The sequence below is a fragment of the Lemur catta genome, chromosome 22 (assembly GCF_020740605.2).
Source record: "Lemur catta isolate mLemCat1 chromosome 22, mLemCat1.pri, whole genome shotgun sequence".
Lineage (NCBI taxonomy): Eukaryota > Metazoa > Chordata > Mammalia > Primates > Lemuridae > Lemur > Lemur catta.
Window position 1 is genome coordinate 24,713,751 of NC_059149.1, and position 19,944 is coordinate 24,733,694.

The 19,944-nt window shown below is 38.4% G+C and overlaps 1 protein-coding gene across 3 annotated transcripts in view; it reads left to right on the top strand.

The window, feature by feature from the left end:
* Nucleotides 1-943: 943 nt before the first annotated feature.
* Nucleotides 944-19,944, top strand: part of PPP2R2A (protein phosphatase 2 regulatory subunit Balpha) — a 62,617-nt gene continuing 43,616 nt past the window's right edge. Inside the window, exons 1-2 of one of the 3 annotated variants that reach the window (XM_045535793.1) lie at nucleotides 944-1,242; nucleotides 3,094-3,168. In XM_045535793.1, the coding sequence (XP_045391749.1) occupies nucleotides 1,236-1,242; nucleotides 3,094-3,168 (82 nt within the window). In that variant the 5' untranslated portion in view covers nucleotides 944-1,235. Of the gene's footprint in view, nucleotides 1,243-3,093; nucleotides 3,169-19,944 lie in introns of those variants that run through there. The other 2 variants (XM_045535794.1, XM_045535797.1) reach the window with 2 other exon arrangements.

The following is a 19,944-nucleotide window of genomic DNA, read 5'->3' on the forward strand; positions in this document are numbered from 1 at the left end:
GGTCAAATTCTGGATGTTTCTGCAGGTATTTTTCACCTGTGAAATGTGGATACCTACCCCGCAGGTATACTGTGGAGAGTGAGAAAGAGATGTCAAGTGTGCATAGTAGCTGCATCACTACCGCACCTTCCAACCAAGTACACATCCCCTCGGGGCTGGTGACCAGCCTTTTCGGTTCATTGTTTCCCTTCTACCCTCTCAACTCTATCGAAGACGCCTTCCACACACACCTAATGACAAGGCAGCTAACATTTACCACGTACTCAAAGTAAGTCATTTCATCTCGGAAACAATCTCCTGTACGGTGGGACCTCGCTGGGCGCGGCGTCCCCTGGCTTCGGAGCCAGACCCGGGCCACTCTGGCCACGTCCTGCTCACCACACGCTCGGTTCTGCCAGCCACTCTCAGCGCTGCGGTCGCTAGGGACTGTCGCTTCGGCTCCTGGGGCCCACGCGAAGGTGACTTGATTCACCCAGATGGAACCGGCCCAACTGTGTCCTTCTGAGCCCCGGGAACCTTCACCTTGGCGGAGCAGCGAGTCCGCACCACGGTCCCTTTATTTCAGTGGCCTCAGGGCTACTCGGACCCGCAGCGTCCCTTTCCTAAGCAGCAATATGGGCGTTCGTAAGAGAGGCGCGGTAGCCCGCGAACCCCTGCGGGCGAGAGCGGCAACTGCACAGCCGAGCCCGCCCTGGAGCCCCGGCTTGGGACACCGCGAGGCGCAGATGGGCCGCGGGCAGGGCGCGCACAGCGAGGGCACCCTGGCGCGGCGCAGGCCGAGCCCGCGGGGCCGCGGGGGGCGGGGCCGGAGCGCGGCAGGAAGGGGGCGTGGCCGGCAGCCCTCCCGGCCGCTCCCCGCCCCTCCCCCTCCGCTCTCCGCCCCGGCCCGGCGGCTCCGCCCCGCGAGTGACGTCACTGGCCAGGCCAGCCGGCGCCATTTTGAAAGTGGAGTCGTCTGCCCCTGCTGCCGCCGGCGCCGTCGCTGTCGTAGCCGCCGTCGCTGCCGCCGCCGCCGGAGAAGGAGCAGGAGCGGGGAAGCCCCCGAGTGAAAGCCACCATCCTGCCGGCCGGTCTGCCCGCCCCTCCTTCCTGCTCCCCCGGCCCCCGCCCCCTCCCCCCACAGGTGCCATCCGCCGCCATCCACCCTCCCTACCCCCCCATCCCCAGGTGAGGGGGGTGAGTTCGGGAAGCGGAGACCCCGAGGAACCCAGCAGGGTCACCATTTGCAGCGCAACATGGCAGGTAAAGGAGAAATTCCCCTCGCCCCCTGACAAGGCACCGCTTCCTTCTTCCTCCCTCCATCACCCCCTAGCGACCGCCGGTGCCTCTCGTGGAGCCACGGGGCGCCCCTCGGATTTCTGGGCATTGGTCAGGTGGGGTGGGGTGCGGGCGGGGAGGGTTCCGGACCGGCGAGTGGTCGCCCGGAGATGGGAATGGCTTTAAAATTGAGGGCTGGAACCTGGGCATGGGTGGGGGCGGGGTGTGTGCCGGCGCGCCGTGGGGTAAGGCGTGGGTGGGGCGGGCTGGGGGCGAGTGCAGATTTGTCCCCGCTGCTGAGGATCCCGGTGTGACCTCCCCACCCTGCCCTTCGGCTCTTTTTTCGGATCTTCCTTCATCTAATTCCTGTTTTTTCCCCTGCTGCAGCCTTGCTGGCTGTATGTGCAAACATATTTTGCACTAAGAAGGAAGAGCATTTTACAAGTTAAAATACAATGGGGGCTTGTATGTATTTCCTCCCCCCCCACTGTGGGTACGTATGTTTTTTGACACTATTGAGTATTTTGTTTCGAACCATCTCCCAGTTCCTTTTCTTACCCTTTACCACCAAAGAGTGCAAGGCCTTTGATGTACAGCAAGTTGCATGAAAAACATAATTTAAACTTTCCGTTTTGCATGTTAGCTTTTGTGCAGATGTCCTTTTCCCAAAAGGGTTTCATAGAGTTAGTTAAAATAGTTGTGGAGTTCAGTGATATAAATAGCCAAGGGGAGAGAGATTTAGGTAGAAGCTTGCAAGGGGGGGCAGAGGGGTGTAGAGAGAAAACCTAGTTGAAATAGATTTAGCAGAGAAGGAGTGTAAAGGAAGAGAGAGACAGGCAATATAATTGCTTTGAGAATTCTTTCCGTACATTTTGGTGTTGCTGAATATCTTGTTTCATTTAGTAGAATCAATGTTAGATTTAGATTCAGTTTCTTTCTCCATAGAGCCAGGACATTTTCCCCATTTACTCCTCAGTACTTGGGAGTGAAATAGGAACATTTCCGAGATTAAATCAGTTTTCTGTGCTTTTTTCCAATGTTTAGATAGATAAACCTTTTAAAAAGTTAACATGTTGGGTTGACTTACGGTTTGCTCTTTGGCCTTGTCGAATAATGAAATGAGATTAAAATTGTTTTGCACAAGTTGATGGCAAATTAGCAAAATGAATTCTTTGGCAGGTCCTTTGGATTCTGAGGGATGAGGTGAAGGGAAGGCAGAACAAGCTTCCTTTGACAATCTCTTCAAGCAGCATTCATTTCAGTTTCTTTTCCTCTCTGTCTGGAGCCAGTGATTTGCTGGTAATGAATGCAAAGAAATGGGTGTTGTGTTTGCTGTGTGTGCGCTTTGGTGATAGAGTTCATATGAATCATTACTCCTCACCCCGGCAGTAATGTTCCCGAAGTTTTCTCTTCGTTCTATGTTTCATGGTAGTTTAACCTTATTAACTCTTCTGCAGGCTTTTTGTACACTTAAGGAAAACTCTTTAACTGTGGGTATTTACTTATTTCTGGTAGGTCTTGCTTAAATGTAAGGCTCTTTACTGTGTTTTTGAGGGGAAGGGAAAATGGAAGGGAAGTTTTGAACAGATACACAATGAAAACCATAGAACATGCGTCTTCAAATATTTCATACCTGGAATCTTTGTTTTCCTTCTTTTTAATGCAGTACCAACTATTGGAGACTTACCTTTTGCCAAATTGGTTCTATCGGTGGTGGTTGTATGTGTGGGTAGTACTAGGCTGTTAGTATCATGCCAGCCATGGATACCATCTCTGTGTTTACGAGAGTAAACATGAACAGAACTCAGTTTTAATTGGTATGTTTTCTTTTTCCAGGAGCTGGAGGAGGGAATGATATTCAATGGTGTTTTTCTCAGGTGAAAGGAGCAGTAGATGATGATGTAGCAGAAGGTAAGAAAGTATTTAATGATGCAAAATTTGAATATATTAATAGAATCTTTTCAAAATCTTGACTACTGAGAGATTTCCTTGAAGTTGAGTCTTTTTTAGTTCAAGAATATTTTGTTTATTGTCCAAGAAATAAAAGAACAGTTTTAAAAGTTATCCTTCCTGAAAGATAGTCTTAAATCTCTTTTTTATGCTTTATTATTTTTTCTCCTGAAAGGAGAAAATGATTTAAATGAAAAAAGCAGTAGATGATGATACATATAAAACCATCACAAGAAATGTCTGAGGTCCTTGTGATCAATGTCTCCTTGTTATATAAATCCCACATACAAATAAATGGTGATGCATTTTTCATGTTTGTACAGTGTTTTCAGATAATAAAATTGAAGTAGCTGCCCTCAACATTTAGCTCAAAAACCTTCTTGACGGCATCTTTTCATTTTATGGGAAGATTTTTAGCTTCTTTTGAACTTGCCTACTTTGGGAGAGTGGTGTTGTCATATTCTGTGAAGAAATGCTGGTTCAAATTATTCATTTGTGTTTCAGAGGTTGAGTAGGTGGATAAGAAAGTATCAATGCTATAGTTATATAGCTTGTCTCTGGTGAGCTTCTCTTCTTGTGCAGTTAGGAACTGTTGGATCAGTTAAGTGCTTAAGTCTAATTTTCCTCCAAAATTTGTTTACTAATGTATTTCAAAAGTTTATTTAGGCTGAGTGTGGTGGCTCACGCCTGTAATCCCAGCACTTTAGGAGGCCACAGCGGGTGAGGATTGCTTGAGCCTAGGAGTTTGAGGTTGCAGTGAGATGTGGTGCCACTGAACTCCAGTCTGGGTGACAGTGACACCCTGTCTCAAAAAAATTAAAAAAAAATTTTTTTTTTCATGTAAAGTTTTGAAACTTGAAGGTTTTGCGTTCATTTGAGATGGTCTTAGGTGGTGGAGGCATTATTTACCACAAAGTAGTTGCATTATTTCATTGTTCAGAAATGTTATTTAAAGTTTGAATTTTAATAGTATTGTCTTGAATTGCAGTAGGAATTTTCCAAACAATCCACAGATAAATTAAAACATGTACTTTTTATTTTTTAAAGATTTGTGTAGTGAAAATTTATAAATCTTTCTCCAGATCGTATTGTCTTCATATTAAGATCATATTTCTGACCTGTCCGTAGAATGCTGTTTGTTTTGAGGATGTTTTCAGGTGATGGTAGGATGATGGCTTTGTATTGAGGCAGTTGAATGCTTTTATTTGCTTATGTCAGTGTCACTCTTAATGAAGTATCTGATCGGAGTGTGGCGAATTCTATGGGGAATCAACTGGCATACGTTATACTTGTCATATTTTACAGGGCTCTCTTACATTCCTTTTCTGTTGAATCCTCATCTGTTTTTCAGATGAGAAAACAAATTTACAGAAGTTAAGATACTCAGTGGTGGATGGTTAGATGGTAGTGTAAATTAAGGCTTTAAGGCAAAGCTTTAAGTGTTTGACTTGTTTAGAGAGATAAATCCTAATTTAAAGGGAGGAGTTGGGTATTACTCATTTTGTAACTCCATTACTTACTGAATAGTAGGCACTCAAATATTGGATCAAATATTGCTGTTGTGTAATACTCACCAAGTTATGAAAGTGCTGTGTATTTGGAAACATTCTTTGATTGAGTTTTATTTATTCCCTTTATCAAAGGTCTCCTAAATGCTGATCACTGAGGATACTCGATTAGAAGAAGTTGATGTTCCAAACTGAACATCACTTACCTTAACTGAACCAAATGATAACTTGTGATATACAGTAAGTCCTCAGTTAATGTCTTGATGAAAACTGTGACTTTAAGCGAAACTGATGTATAACCAATTTTTCTCTCATCAATGTTACTAGGTCATTAAATATGAAATGTCCGATTTTGAATCAACAGTTTATTATATCTCAAACAATAAGCAGTACAATTAATCAAAGTATGCGCCTAAGCTATCGACAGAGTTTTGCCATCTTGCTTATGCCAGCAGCAAAGATGCCTGGAGAGTAAGTGGCGATAAAATCATGAAAGGTGTTTTCTGTAGCTTGTTGAGAATTGAGTATTTTTTCTTGCAAGAAGTGATCCAAAGCCTGGAAGAAGTGGTAATCAGTTGGTGCAAGGTTACTAAATATGGTGGATGACAGAGTGTTTCCAAGTCCAGCTTGTGTCAGTTTGAGCAGTGTTTGTGCGACATGTGGTTGAGCGTTGTCTTGCAAGAGGATTGGCCTGTCTCTATTGACCAAGCTCGGCTGCTTAATTGCAAACATCCTCATCATGTTGTCCAGTTGGTTGCAGTAGACATCCGCTGTAATCAACTGACTAGGTTTCATGAAGCTATATTGGATAATACCAGTGCTGGACCCCCAAACACACCATTAGCTTTTTTGGGTGAATATTTGGTTTTGGACTGTGTTTTGGCATTTCATCTTTGTTCAACCATTGTGCTGAACACTTAAGATTGTCAAAAAGAATCCATTTTTCATCACAAGTAATAATATGGTGTAAAAATGGTTCGCCTTTATATCGTGACAGCAAAGGAAGGCAAACTTCAAGATGATTTCTCTTTTTTTGATGCTTGTTTAATTCACACGGAACCCACCTATCCAGCTTCTTTACTTTGCTGATTTGTTTCAAATGGTCCAATATTGTTGGAATAGTAGTAATGTCCAACCTTGCTGCTAATTTTACACATAGGTTGAGATGGATTTGCTTCCACTACAGCTTTCAGCTCATCATTGTCCACCTTGATCTCAGGTAGCCCATGTGGCTCATTTTCAAGATTAAAATCACCAGAACAGAACTTCGCAAACCATTGATGTACTGTGCATTCATTAGCCACCTCCCTCCCAAACACTTCGTTTATATTTTGAGCTGTCTGTGCTGCATTGGTTCCATGGTGGAACTCACATTCAGAAATAACACGAATTCTTAACTTATCCATGGTGTCACAAAATTTGCTTTGGAAAAAAATTTGAAAGATAATCACAAGCCAAAAACTATGCAATTGAAAGAGTGAGGATGTACCTTCACAATAAAAATAAAACAAGAAATGTTAAAATGAAAATGTCAGGGATATCAGCTGTCAAACTTAGTACTTAAGGAAATCGGACATTTCATACTTAATGACCTAATACAACGAAACAGTTGAGCAAAACAACTTAAAAGTCACAGTTTGCAAGAACCTATTGATGTTAAGTCAGGACTTACTGTATATGATGGATCAGTTACCATTCTGGTAATATTTAGCAGCTGCATTTTGCTGCTGATTCATTAATAATTTTGTGGTTAAATATTTTAACATACAGCACATTCTGAGCATCTTAAAATGCTGAGACTTAGTATGTACATTTTAGTACAAATATGTATATTTTAGTAAAATCATGATTTGTTCTAGTACCTATGTCAATATAAATGTATTAAGCATAAAAAGCATCCAATTTTGCAATTATACTGCTTTAATTTGGGTATTCTTGCATATTGTGATTTGTATGTCATAGTCTATTTATTTTACTAAGGGAAGATTTCCTTTTCTCAAGTAAAATAAGATTATTGATACATTTTCCCCCTAGGTTTAGACTATAATCTCTAAACAGGTTACATCTAGCTCAACCTTTAGTTTAGCTTGCCTATTTTCTGTTAATGATACATCTCAATTTCTTTCCTGTCAAAGGCTCCAAATTGTCTCTCTTTCCATCTACATGCAGTCAGCTGCCAGGGCATATCATTTTTCCTTCCGTAATGCCTTAATCTTCTCTATACCCACTTTCACCTTTGTTCAGATTCGCACTGTTTCTCATCTGGTTACAGTAACTTCCTAAATTATTCCCTGCTGCTTCATCCTATGTTTTGCTTTTAAATTAATCTCTGTGTGTGTGTGTGTGTGTGTGTGTGTGTGTGTGTGTGTGTGTTTTAATTTTGGCTCAGTGGTGTCCAGGTAGCTTTTAAATTAATCTTAAACGCAGTCCCAGTTTTGTCCTTTTCCTCAGAAATCTTAAGTGAATCACTGCATCCACTAGATTAGGAATTACATTGAAACATTCCAGCCTACAATGTACAGCCTTTCTCCAGGATTGCCTGTGTTTCTCTAAGTTTATTTGCTGCTGTGGCTAACAGTCCAGCTAAACGGATGCTGTTCTTCCAACAAGTTCTATACTCTCTACTTCTGGGTCTTGTTTTTGCTGTTCCCACCTTTCTGCCTGATGCTCCTCCCATAGTTCTCTTACCAGGATCCTGCTCATCCTTTGATCATTTCTATAACCCTTTTACTTAATTGCCTTTTTTGGAAATAACTTATTTTTTACATTTCCTTTGTTATGTAGATATCATATTTAGTACCCCAAACCCCTACTGTTAATACTGTAAGCTTAGTGCAGAACTAATTTATCTTTGTGCCTTGTGCAGGGCATCCTATATAAATTGCTCTGTCTAGAACAATGCCTAGCACATAGTAGGTGTTGAGTATTTGTTGAATGAAGGAATATAAATGTTGCTGTTGTTTTTAAGTTTTGAAAGTGGAAGAGAACTGGTGAAAGGTAGGGTGATTGAGATGTACTTCTGGCTATCATGGATTTTATTTGTTTGGCAGGCTTTTTATAACTGGATTGATGATACACAGCTACATAATACAAAGAGGTCAGGAGGCCTTGGGTTTTTTACCCCAGCTCTAACACAAGGTATATCACTTTGGATAAGTACTGCCCTGGGTTCCTGTGTGCTTAGCAATGAAATGACAAGACTGGATTAGGTGATTTCTGCTGTTCCTTGTACTCTGATCTTGTTAATTTCCAAAGATGTCTTAGAAAGAAACAGCCCAACATAATTACTACTGTTAAGTTGTTTGAGATACTGGAATCCAGAGAGGCCTTAATTTAAAATAAATCATTACTGGCCTTAGTTACCCAGACTCACAAGTTTTCATTAATTACATTAGACAGCTAAAACAAAACTTAACGTTTGACGATATACTCTCATGTCTTTTGGCCCACGGAGGCCCTTTCCCAGCATTTACAGCCTATATTGTGATACTCAGTCTGTACACAGGTTGTCTTCAGGCACCCTAAGTAGTTTGCATGTAATGAGGCACTAAAATCTCTGTCACTTCAGTATTCTCATGTCATGAAGTTTTCATTTTAGTCTTCATGGTAGCAGTGAAGCATATATTCTGTACTTTTAATTTTTCCTTTATTTACAACTTTCTGTCATGAGACAGTAGGTGTGAGCACAGACTCAGATGCTGGGCTGCATGATTTGAATCCTGTTCAGTCACTTACTACTTGTGTGATCTTGGGCAAGTTAATTCATCTCTTTGTGCCTGTTACCCCTTCTGTAAAATGAGGGTAACAACAAAACCTGTCTTACAGTGTTGCTTTGATGATTAAATGAGTTTATGCATATGAAACAGAACAGTACCCAGCACATAAGAGCCTTATGAGGATTTAGATATTGTTATTATTTGAACTTTTCTAGCAAGTAAGGGAGAATCCTTGGAATATGGGGAAACTAGGGAGTTATCTTTAAAAGCTACTAAATATTTCTTGGCCAGAGTGAAGGAATGGTATGTATATGTGTTTTATACATATTCTTTGATTCCACTAATAATAAATTTCAAAAAGCATTCAAAACTAGGCTGTAGGGTCAGGTGTGGTGGCTCATGCCTGCAATCCCAGCACTTGGAGAGGCCAGCGTAGGAAGATCACTTGAGGCCAGGAGTTCGAGACCAACCTAGGTAACATAGTGAGACCCTATCTCCAAAAAATAAATAAAAATTAGCCAGGTGTGGTGGTGAGTGCCTGTAGTCCCAGCCACTTGGGAGGCAAAGCTGGGAGGATTGCTTGAGCCTAGAAGTTTAAGGTTGCAGAAAGGTATGATCATGCCACTGCACTCTATGCTGGGGCAACAGAGCCAGACCCTTTCTCTAAAAGAAAAAAAATTTTTTTCATTTTTTTTTTTTTTTCACTTGTGGGAGTAAATTATTAAAAATTCAAATACATGTGGATAATCTGAAGTGTATATTTGGTCAAAATATAGAACTATTAGCCATTCAAGATAGTTGCTTTATTTTAATGCAGATTTTAATTATTTAATAATTTAAAAATATTAAATAATTTTTAATATTAAGTATTTAATACTTTCATTTTAATGTAAGTGTAATTTTCCTCATCTCCATATTTGACAATCTTAAACTTTCTTTCATAGGAAATTATTTTAGGATATGATTTTATTACATGAAGCCTTATTAGGAAATTTGGATCCAAATGTATTGTATCTTTTCAGCTCTTTGTTTCCTGTTTCTTTTTGGTAGGATTTAGTCTTGTGGACTGGTTCTTGGAAAATATTTTTTAAATGGTAAAGTCTAAATACACCCCAAATAAGGACATAAGGATTATTGAGACACAAATAATCCTTAGGGTATCACACAAAATTTAATGGTTTTCAATCTATTCCATAATGTTTAATGCTACAATATAAACAATTTAAAATCATTTCCCTTATGTGTTTCTTAGAATAGTATGCATGTTAGATTTAGCCACTAAGGTAGTAAAAAAAAATACTAAAACCCTGTTTTGCAGATTTCAAAATAGTGGCACATCAGCTGTGTTCCAAAACCTAATGTTCTATGGCAGAGGTCTTAACATTTTTACTTTTAATGACATGTGACACTGCTTTGGCTTAACACTAGCATTACTACTACTGACTGAAGTCTAGTAGAGCTCACTCAGTACAATCACTTAAAGGAGTAAATTTGCTATCAAATAACTAGAATGACAGTATTTATCTAGTATTAGACAATTTCTTTTAGTATTTAAGATACTTAGTTTTTTCTCATTCCTTTATTGATTAAAAAATTATGAGAGATAATGGTCGCTGAAAGCATATTAGCTGACATTTTGTCTTAAGTTATTAAAATAAGCCAAAAATTGGCTTATTTCTTAATACTTGGTTATTTCTTAATACTCTTTAATAGTGAACTAAATTTTAAAATAAAGTCAAGACCTTCAAAAGTGTGGAATAAGCAGAATAATGAGAGATAGTTTGAAGCAAAAAATTTGTTAAATCAATGAAGAGTTTCCCATATGTTATGTATTTGCACATGTATATTTGTCTAGTTTATGTTAAAGTTGAGTTGTAGGAAGAAAAGTACATTTTAAGTTTCTTATGCTGTTAAATAGGAAAACTGAAGGATTGGAAATAGATATATTTATTAGCTGATATCCTCAACTATAATCTCTTTGCCTTTCTTATAGATGATGATGGAAATTATAATTGAGTAATCAAGGATCTTCAAGTAGAGAAGTAAAGGCCTGTATGCGAATTAGATTTTTTTTTTTTTTGTAAATAAACTGCCATATAGTCAGTGTAAGGTAGAGATAACATAGCCATCTTAAGGAATCACAGCAACTGGCATTTTTTGAGTACTTAACTATGTACCAGGCACTGCTCAGGTGCTTTATATGCACTAATTTATTACTCTTCAGAAAAATCTTATGAAATAAGTAGACCTTGTTGAGAAGGTTAATTTATTAACTATATAATGTTGAGCAGATAGTGAAGCTAGGATTCTTCAAACGTTTTAATTTTGCTATGGTAATTTTATTTATCTCAAAACTTGATCTCTTAGTTCAGGTGAAGGTGTTTAGGTTGTTGGAATAACAAGGTTTATTTGTAATGCCTACTAGATTATTTTGTCTTGAAGTAATTAAATTTAATTTGGAGATTGAGCTTTCTGCTAATGGCATTCTTAAATTGGGGCATGCTATAAATGGGTTATAAGGGCTTGGGAACCTTCTGAAGTTGTATGTCAAATTGTATTGTGTGCAATTGTACATATGTGCATTTTTCTGGTCAGAGTTCATAATCAATGTCAGAACCAGTATCATTTAGTCCAGTGGTTCTCAAAGTGTGGTGTGGCAACCCTTGGACGCATTCAAAAGGTCTGTGAAGTTGAAACTATTTTCATAATAATACTAAGATGATATTTGCCTTTTTTACTGTGTTGACATTTGCAGCAGCAGTGCAAAAGCCATGTGGGTAAAGCCGCTGGAGTCTTAGCATGAAACAAGGCAGTGGCACCAAATGGTACCCATAGTCAAGATAATCTTCATCACCGTGTGCTGGCAGTTAAAAAAAATGCCAGTTTTACTTTAGAATGTTCGTGATGAAGTAGTAAAAACTATTACTTTTATTAAATGTCTATTTGAATACATCTATTTATTAATATTTGTAAGAACTACTGACAAACTATGGTTATTCAGACTTAGATATTTGGCAGACATTTTTCTCAAATGAGCAGTGTACCTGTTGCCTCAATGGACAATATTTGTTGCCCATCATAAAATTTGAGCTTTCATGCAAAAATTAGAATTTTGGAAAACATATCTGCCATCGTGAGCTTGACAGCTTCCCACTACTTAAAAGACTGTACAACTGAAATCGATAGTAATATTAATGATTGTGATTTTTGATACTGTGTACTGAAATGTGTGAATGTTTGAAAGAGCCACGTAACTCAGTGAAATCAATCTTTACAAATGACGAATGCATGTGATGTTACACAGTCATGCATAAGTAAAAGTGCAAGCTAGAGCATTGAATTTTAATGTAATAGACTACTGATATGCTTTTGGAGTTCGTAAACCTTTTAGAAACTACCACTTGTGGAGTTTTGGTGCAGTATCAAAGGGATATCCATAACTTCCTGAAGCACCTATCAAAATATTCCTCCCTTTCCAACTACATATCTGAGTGAGGCTAAATTTTCTTCATATATTTAACTGGACACAACATATTGTATGGACACAACATACATACAGTATGTTGAATACAGAAGCAATTAAGAGAATCTTTTAGGCTAGATATTACAGAGATTTGCAACAATGTAAAACAATGCCATTCTCACTAATTTTGGAGAGGGGATTATAGTCATTTGTCATAACATTTTTAATGTGTAAGGTTTACTATTTTATAATGAATGAATATTTTAAAATTTAAAAGGTCTTTTGGCGTTCTTGTGTTTTAATAGGGTAAGGTGATAACTGCCATCAAAAAATTTGACAGTTGATTCAGTCTGTTAATACATTTCATTTTACTAATAGTGCCTTAAAGTCTCATGAACCACAAGTTAAGTGATCAGAATAGTATACTGCTTTTGTGCAGGAATGTCTGTAAAGCTTTCCTATGAGAGTGGTTTCTGTGACTTGGGATTGTTTCAGCCTACTTCACTGTTCTTTAGATACCAAATTAGGTCTGCCTTAAGCTCTTTCCTTTGGTGATCTTGGTGAAGAAAGGATGCCTTTAGGACTTTAAACTATCTATTTTTAAATTTACTGCTCCCTTATAGAGATTAAATATCAGTAACATATTTGCCAAAATAATTTACCCGTAAAAGTTTTTTAGGGTTTTCCCTATAATGTCTCTGCTCAGATCCAGCTATCAGTAACACTTCATGTAGGATTACTGAAATTCTCAGAGCCTAGTTTAGTACCATTTCTGGGTTGGCTGCTTGGTCATTGGAAGTAAATTGGTGACTTTGACATTGTGTTTTATTTTGAGCCCAACATGTAACAGTTTAATATGTTTTCTTTTATTCAAAGAAAGGCATAAAATTGGCATGGTAACTGTCTCTTTCCCAACTCTAAACTACTAAAGGGAGGAAGGGGAGAAGGAACAGTATTCTTCTGTAAATCCTAAAGTACAACATAATTCCACTTTAAAATAGTTACACAGTTTCCCACTCTAAAAATGTAGTGTCAACACTTTATTGCTTACTGTTTTCAATATTTTTGTGGCTTTTTTCTACTCTTTTGAAAACAATTTGTCAAAGTATGTAGGACTTTAAACTAGCTGTAACAGTTTTCCATCCAGATTTAAACATAGGGTATATTAAAAAAGAAACTCAGCTAATTTTAAAAAATTAGTATGAATGTTTTTAGTTAATATTAGCAATAGTTGATTAAAATTTCATCTAGATCTTTGCTCTTGGCATATGTGGACTCCTTGGCAAATCATTGTTGAGTACTTCTATATGCTGTGATACCAAGGGTTATATTCCTGTAACTTTAGTTTCTGTTTGTCAAATCCTCTCTGCATGTTTAAATATCAACTGAGATTTTCACTTCTGAAGTCTTTGATCTCTTTTATACAGTTCACAGGGTTTATGGACCAATGACCCTGTTTAAGAACCTCTGTTTTAATCTATAGTTTTGCCTGTGGTTACATGCCTACTTAAACTCTTCTATTAGACTCTAAATTTGGAAGAATCAAAGATACTTTGTATGGCAATGATGATTTTTAAGCTATTAAGAGGGTATTCTTTCTTAAGAATCCTCTTGTCACTGATTCTTGATACAGTGGTGAAGGGAAAAATCTTCTCTGAGATAACGGACTTGACAGATTGAGGGTGTTCCCATCTTTTTTTTTTTTTTTTTTTAATTAAAAACTGCTGTCTCTCATGGCTAAAAATACTTGAGGGGTATTTTGGATTTTTGAACCAGTTGCTCATTTCATCCTTCATTCAGGAGTTTAAATTCTTCTTCAGCAGCCTGTGTTAAGAGAAACCAGAGTAGGTAAAAGGGATTGGTGGCAAAATGTTAAAAATTTTCTAAAGGTCTGGAACAAGGTTAGATCTAGAACAGTGTTGCTTTTCAGAACCTGCCATTGCAGTTCATTGTAGGTGTGCTCTAAGTGAAAGTAGCTTTGTGGTGTTACGCCATGTGTGTTTTTCCAGCTTACCACAAGGTTAAGATCTTATGGGCCTAGACTAGATGAGTTTCTAAGGTAGTGGGAAGGCTCTATGTCAAGAGAAAACAGGCTATTCTAGCAATAAATAATCCTTATTAAATTCTGTGTCTAGGGATGCAGCATGCAAAAATGCCTAAAGGAATTGGTAGTAGTAGCAAAGGGATTACTTGTTCCCAGTCTTTTCTTTCCCCCTTGACATAAAAAGAGTATTATTAATTTGTCTCTAGAAGAAACCAGTTCTTAGTGAAATATTTTTTAGCTCCCTAATATTTTATGCATTTTTATTATAAAAAACACATGAAATTTACCATCTTACCCAATTTTAAATGTACATTTCAGTAGTGTTCGCTGTATTCATATTGTGAAACACATCCTCAGAATTTTTTCATCTTGTAAAACTGAAACTCTGTACCCATTAAATGTCTCCTCTCTTCCCTTCCCCTTAGCTCTTGGCAGCCATCATTCTGCTTCCTGATTCTGTGTATTTGACTACTTGAGATGCCTCATATTAAGTGGAATCATACAGTCTTTTTGTGACTGGCTTATTTCACTTAACATAGTGTCATCAAAATTCATCCCTGTTGTAGCATGTGACAGGATTTCCTTTCTTTTTAAGGCTGAATAATATTCCATTGTTTGTGTATACCACATTTTGTTTATTTGTTCATCCTTTGATGGACATTTTGGTTGCCTCCACCTTTTAGCTCTTGTGAGCTCCTAGTCTTAATATAGCTGGGGTTTTATGGGAAGGAACAGGTAAGTACTTTCTATAATTAATTGGGATGTTTGAGATAGAACATGAAAGTATCAGATTAGAGGATATTGGGGTGGATCGCTCGAGGTCAGGAGTTCGAGACCAGCCTGAGCAAGAGTGAGACCCCTGTCTCTAGTAAAAATAGAAAGAAATGATCTGGCCAACTAAAAATATATAGAGAAAAAATGAGCCGGGCATGGTGACGCATGCCTGTAGTCCCAGCTACTCGGGAGGCTGAGGCAGTAGGATCGCTTAAGCCCAGGAGTTTGAGGTTGCTGTGAGCTAGGCTGACGCCACGGCACTCACTCTAGCCCGGGCAGCAAAGCGAGACTCTGTCTCAAAAAAAAAAAAAAAAAAAAAAAAGCTAAAATGTCATGACTTGTATACTGTTCAGGTTGATGAGAATAAAGCTTCTTTAAATTTTTGCTATGCAGATATTTTTTAATCTTAAATTTTATTAAAGGAAAAATAACTTTCTGTTTATAAGCATAAGATGTCTGATAAATTTTTAAAATAAGTGTTCGAGAAACTGAGCTGACCGCCTGTCAGTGTAAGTGCTTGACATGCATTATCTCATTTAATCATCTCAACCAGCCTCTGAGGATAAATTACTATGTTCATTTTATAAATAGGAAAATTGAGGCTTACATAAAGTAACTTGCCCAAGGTCACACAGCTGGTAAGTGGGGGGGAGGCAGGGGTTGGACCAGGGTTCTTCTGAATTCAAAGCGCACATACCATATGTAAATGAAAAAATTAAATCACTTACAGGCATACCTCAGAAGTTATTGAGAGGGCCAGTTCCAGACCACTGTAACCAACCCCTCTGCTGTAATGAAGCAAATATTGCAATAAAGTCACAAATTTTTTGGTTTTCCAGTGCATATAAAAGTTATATTTACACATACTGTAGTCTGCTAAGTATACATAGTCTGTATAGCATTATATCTAAAAAAAAACAATGTGCATACCTTAATTTAAAAATACTTTATTGCTAAAAATGCTAATGATCATCTGAGCCTTCAGCAGGTTGTAATCTTTTTGCTGGTGGAGAGTCTTGCCTTGATGTTGATGGCTGCTGACTAATTCGGGTGGTGGTTGCAGTTTCCTAAAATAAGACAACTGTGAAGTTTCTTACATTGATTGACTCTGCCTTTCATGAAAAATTTCTCTGTAGCATGCGATGCTATTTGATAGCACTTTACCTACAGTAGAACTTCTTTCAGAATTGGAGTTAATTCTCTCAAACCGTGCTGCTATTTTATCAACTAAGATTATGTAATATTCTCAATATTATTTGCTTCATTTCAACAATGTTCACAGCATCTTCACCAGTAGTAGATTCCATCTCAAGAAACCCTCTAAGTTATCCATGAGGACTGGAATCAACTTCTTCCAAACTCCTGTTAATGTTGATATTTTGACCCTCTCCCATGAATCATAAATGTTCTTAATTGCATCTAAAATGGTAAATTCTTTCCAGAAGGCTTTCAATTGACTTTACTAAGATTCCTCAGAGGAATCACTGTCTAGCCAGCTATAGCTTTACGAAATGTATTTCTTTTTTTTTTTTTTTTTGAGACAGAGTCTCACTTTGTTGCCCGGGCTAGAATGAGTGCCGTGGCGTCAGCCTAGCTCACAGCAACCTCAAACTCCTGGGCTTAAGCGATCCTACTGCCTCAGCCTCCCGAGTAGCTGGGACTACAGGCATATGCCACCATGCCCGGCTAATTTTTTTTTTGTATATATATTTTTAGTTGTCCAGATAATTTTTATTTCTATTTTTAGTAGAGACGGGGTCTCGCTCAGGCTGGTCTCGAACTCCTGACCTCGAGCAATCCACCCGCCTTGGCCTCCCGGAGTGCTAGGATTACAGGCATGAGCCACTGCGCCCGGCCTGTATTTCTTAAATAATAAGACTTGAAAATCAGAGTTACTCCTTGGTCCGTGGGTTGCAGAATGGGTGTTGTATTAGCAGGCATGAAAACATTAATCTCCATCAGAAAGCTCTTGGTGACTAGGTGATTTGTCAATAAGCAGCAATATTTTGAATGGAGCCTTTTTTTTTCTGATCAGTAGATCTCAACAGTGGGCTTAAAATATTCAGTAAACCATGCTATAAACAGGTGTGCTATCATCCAGGCTTTGTTGTTCCATTTCTAGAGCACAGAGTAGATTTAGCATAATTCTTAAGGGCCCTTTTCTGAGTGGTCTATGACCATTGGCTTCAACTTAAAGTCACCAGCTGCATTAGCCCCTAACAAGAGAGTCAGCCTGTCCTTTGAAGCCAGGTATTAGCTGCTTCTCTCTGGCTATGAAAGTCCTAGATGACATCTTTCTCCAGTGTAAGGCTGGTACATTTACAATGAAAATCTGTTGTTTAGTGTAGCCACCTTCATCGGTGAACTTAGCTAGATCTTCTGTATAGTGTGCTGCAGTTTTTACATCAGCACTTGCAGCTTCACCATGCGCTTTTATGTTACGGAGACACCTTCCCATAAGCCTCATGATCCCACGTCTGCTAGCTTCAGACTTTCCTTCTGCAGCTTCCTCGTCTTTCAGCCTTCATAGAATTGAAGAGTTAGGACCTTGCTTTGGCTTTGGCTTAAGGGAATGTTGTGGGTGGTTTGATCTTCTCTCCAGGTCACTAAAACGTCTTTGTATCACCAGTAAGGCTGTTTCACTTTCTTATCATTCGAGTGTTCAGTGGTGTAGCACTTTAATTTCCTTCAAGAACTTTTCCTTTGTGTTTATAACTTGGCTAATGGTTTGGTGCAAGAGGCCTAGCTTTCAGCCTATCTCAGCTTTTGAAATGCCTTCCTCACTAAGCTTAATCGTTTCTAGCTTTTGATTTAAAGTGAGAGATGTGTGACTCTTTTCACTTGAATGCTTAGAGGCCATTGTAGGATTATTATTATGATTGGCTCAATTTCAACAATGTTGTGTCTCAGGGAGTAGGGAGGCCAGAGGACAGGGAGGTGGGGAACAGCCCATTGGGGGAGCAACCAGAACACACACATTTATCGATTAAATTTGCTGTTTTATATAGACATGGTCACTGGTGCCTGAAGACAAGTACAATTGCACAGATCACCATAACAGATATAATAATAATGAAAAGACTTGAACTATTACAAGAATTACCGAAATGTGACACAGAGACACAAAGCAAACACATGTTGGAAAAATGGGGCCAATAGACTTGCTGAACACAGGGTTGCCACAAACCTTTAATTTGGTAAAAAAATAAATAAATAAATAATATCTGCAAAGCACAAAATAGTGAAGCACAATAAAACAAGATGTACTTGTATCATCTCACCATTTTTAGATAGCATCTTTTAACATTTGGGCGTAGATATTTCCAGTATATAGTCCTTTTTCCACTGTGAATATATATTTTCAGAACTGGCATCACAGTGATAGTTTTGTGTTATGCTTTTTTCCAGTTAATATATTTGAGAAGATAAAAATGGCTACATGGTATTTAATTGGATGTCTAGTGTATTTAATTTAGACATTTAGGTTGTGTATGATATTTGCTATTAATATTATGATGAGTGTCCTTCTGAGAATCTTTTTATTACTTTAGGATGTATTTCTGGAAATGGATTGCTGGGTCAAAAGGTGTGATTTTTTTTTCTTTCTTTCTTTTTTTTTTTAATGGCTTAAGGCGTATATTGCCAAATTGCCTTAGAAAGTTGGTGTTGATTTTTCACTTCCTCCAGCAGTGAATGGGAGTGTCCATTTCCTGACCTCTTGACAATACCTGGCATAGTATCAACCATTCAGAAAAATCTTTTCCAGTTATTTGTTAAAACATGTTTAAATGTGTAGTATCTGTTCATGTTCTTTGTCTATTTTTCTTTGGTGATGTCAGCCTTTTTCCCCCTTTGAAGCATACATACATTGTAGCTATGGAGAGTTGTATGGAAGTTCAAGGAAGAAATAAGTTGGTCTACAGTATGTGGGAAAGGCTTTCTAAATGAAGTAGTTTTTGTTTTTGTTTTGGACAAGGAAGGGAAGGCAGAGAGTAAGGAAATCAACTTGAGAACTGTTGTGTTTTAGTTTTCTCATCTGTAAATGAGGATATAGTACTTGCCTTGTTATTTAGAGGATTAAAGTACATTAGTGCTTAGTTTGGACACATAATAACCTTCAGAAAATTTAATTGGTACAGTTATTTCACTATTTAATGCTTAATTAACAAAATTAACAGATTGACAATTAACAGAAGAATAGAAGCCTATTCTAGTCCACAAATCAAGATAAACTAGATTTTTTTGAGGTGTGGGGCACATTTTAGGCACTTTCAGTAAATATCTGTTGCTTTAATGAATAGCTCTTTAACTCAGTTGGGTAAGTAAGGAGTTTGGGAAAGCCAGGGAGAGAAGATTGGTTTCATGGTTTCATGAGAATTGGGGTTAGGCTAGGGGCTGGTGCTTTAACTAAAATTACTGTGTGGAGCCTGGTGCAGTGGTGCATGCCTGTATTCCCAGCCGTGCAGGAGTCTTGCTTGAGGCAGGAGGAGTGCTGGGAGCCAGGAATTTGAGGCTGTATTGAGCTAGGATTGTGCCAGATAGCCACTGCACTGCAGTCGGGGCAACGTAACGAGATCCTGTCTCTAAAAAAAAAAAAAAAAAAATGCAAACAAACAAAAATTAATATGTGGCAACCGAAGCTGGTTTCATTTTCTATTTTTTAATCTCGTTTTCCCTTTTTCCTCAAGATCTTCCAATGTTTTATTTCCTTTAATTGTATACTTTGTGTCTTCTCTCAAGAGTAATAAAATCCGGTGGACCTAGGGTGCAAAGCATCCTTCACTATTAGTGTCAGTGTCTAAAAGCAGGTAGGGATGGAATTTGGGAGCGTCTCAAGGTATGGTGTCAAGTAAACCTGTTAGAGGAGTATTGACCCTTAGCTGCTGAGGCTCTAAAAAGCCTTCTTCTCTCTCCTTGCTACTACCTAAGGTGATGTTGTAAGCAGTGTATTCTGTAAATAATTATTTTCTGTAAATAAATATTTTCTGTTTCCTTCTTTCTTCCACTCAGTTGTTTGTATTATGATCTGAAGCCTTTACCAGAACTTTGATTAGGCTGAAAACATATTTAGAGCCCTTAGAGCATTCTACAGGAGTCTGAAGAGAATAGAAAGCAAGTTTTATCGTACCAGTGAAGGACCTGTTTCTTCTCCATTCCTTATTCAGAAGTGTGCTGTTTGTTTTGTCAAAAGAATTGTGTTGGCCTGATGTCAGTACTTTTCTAGCTTTATGT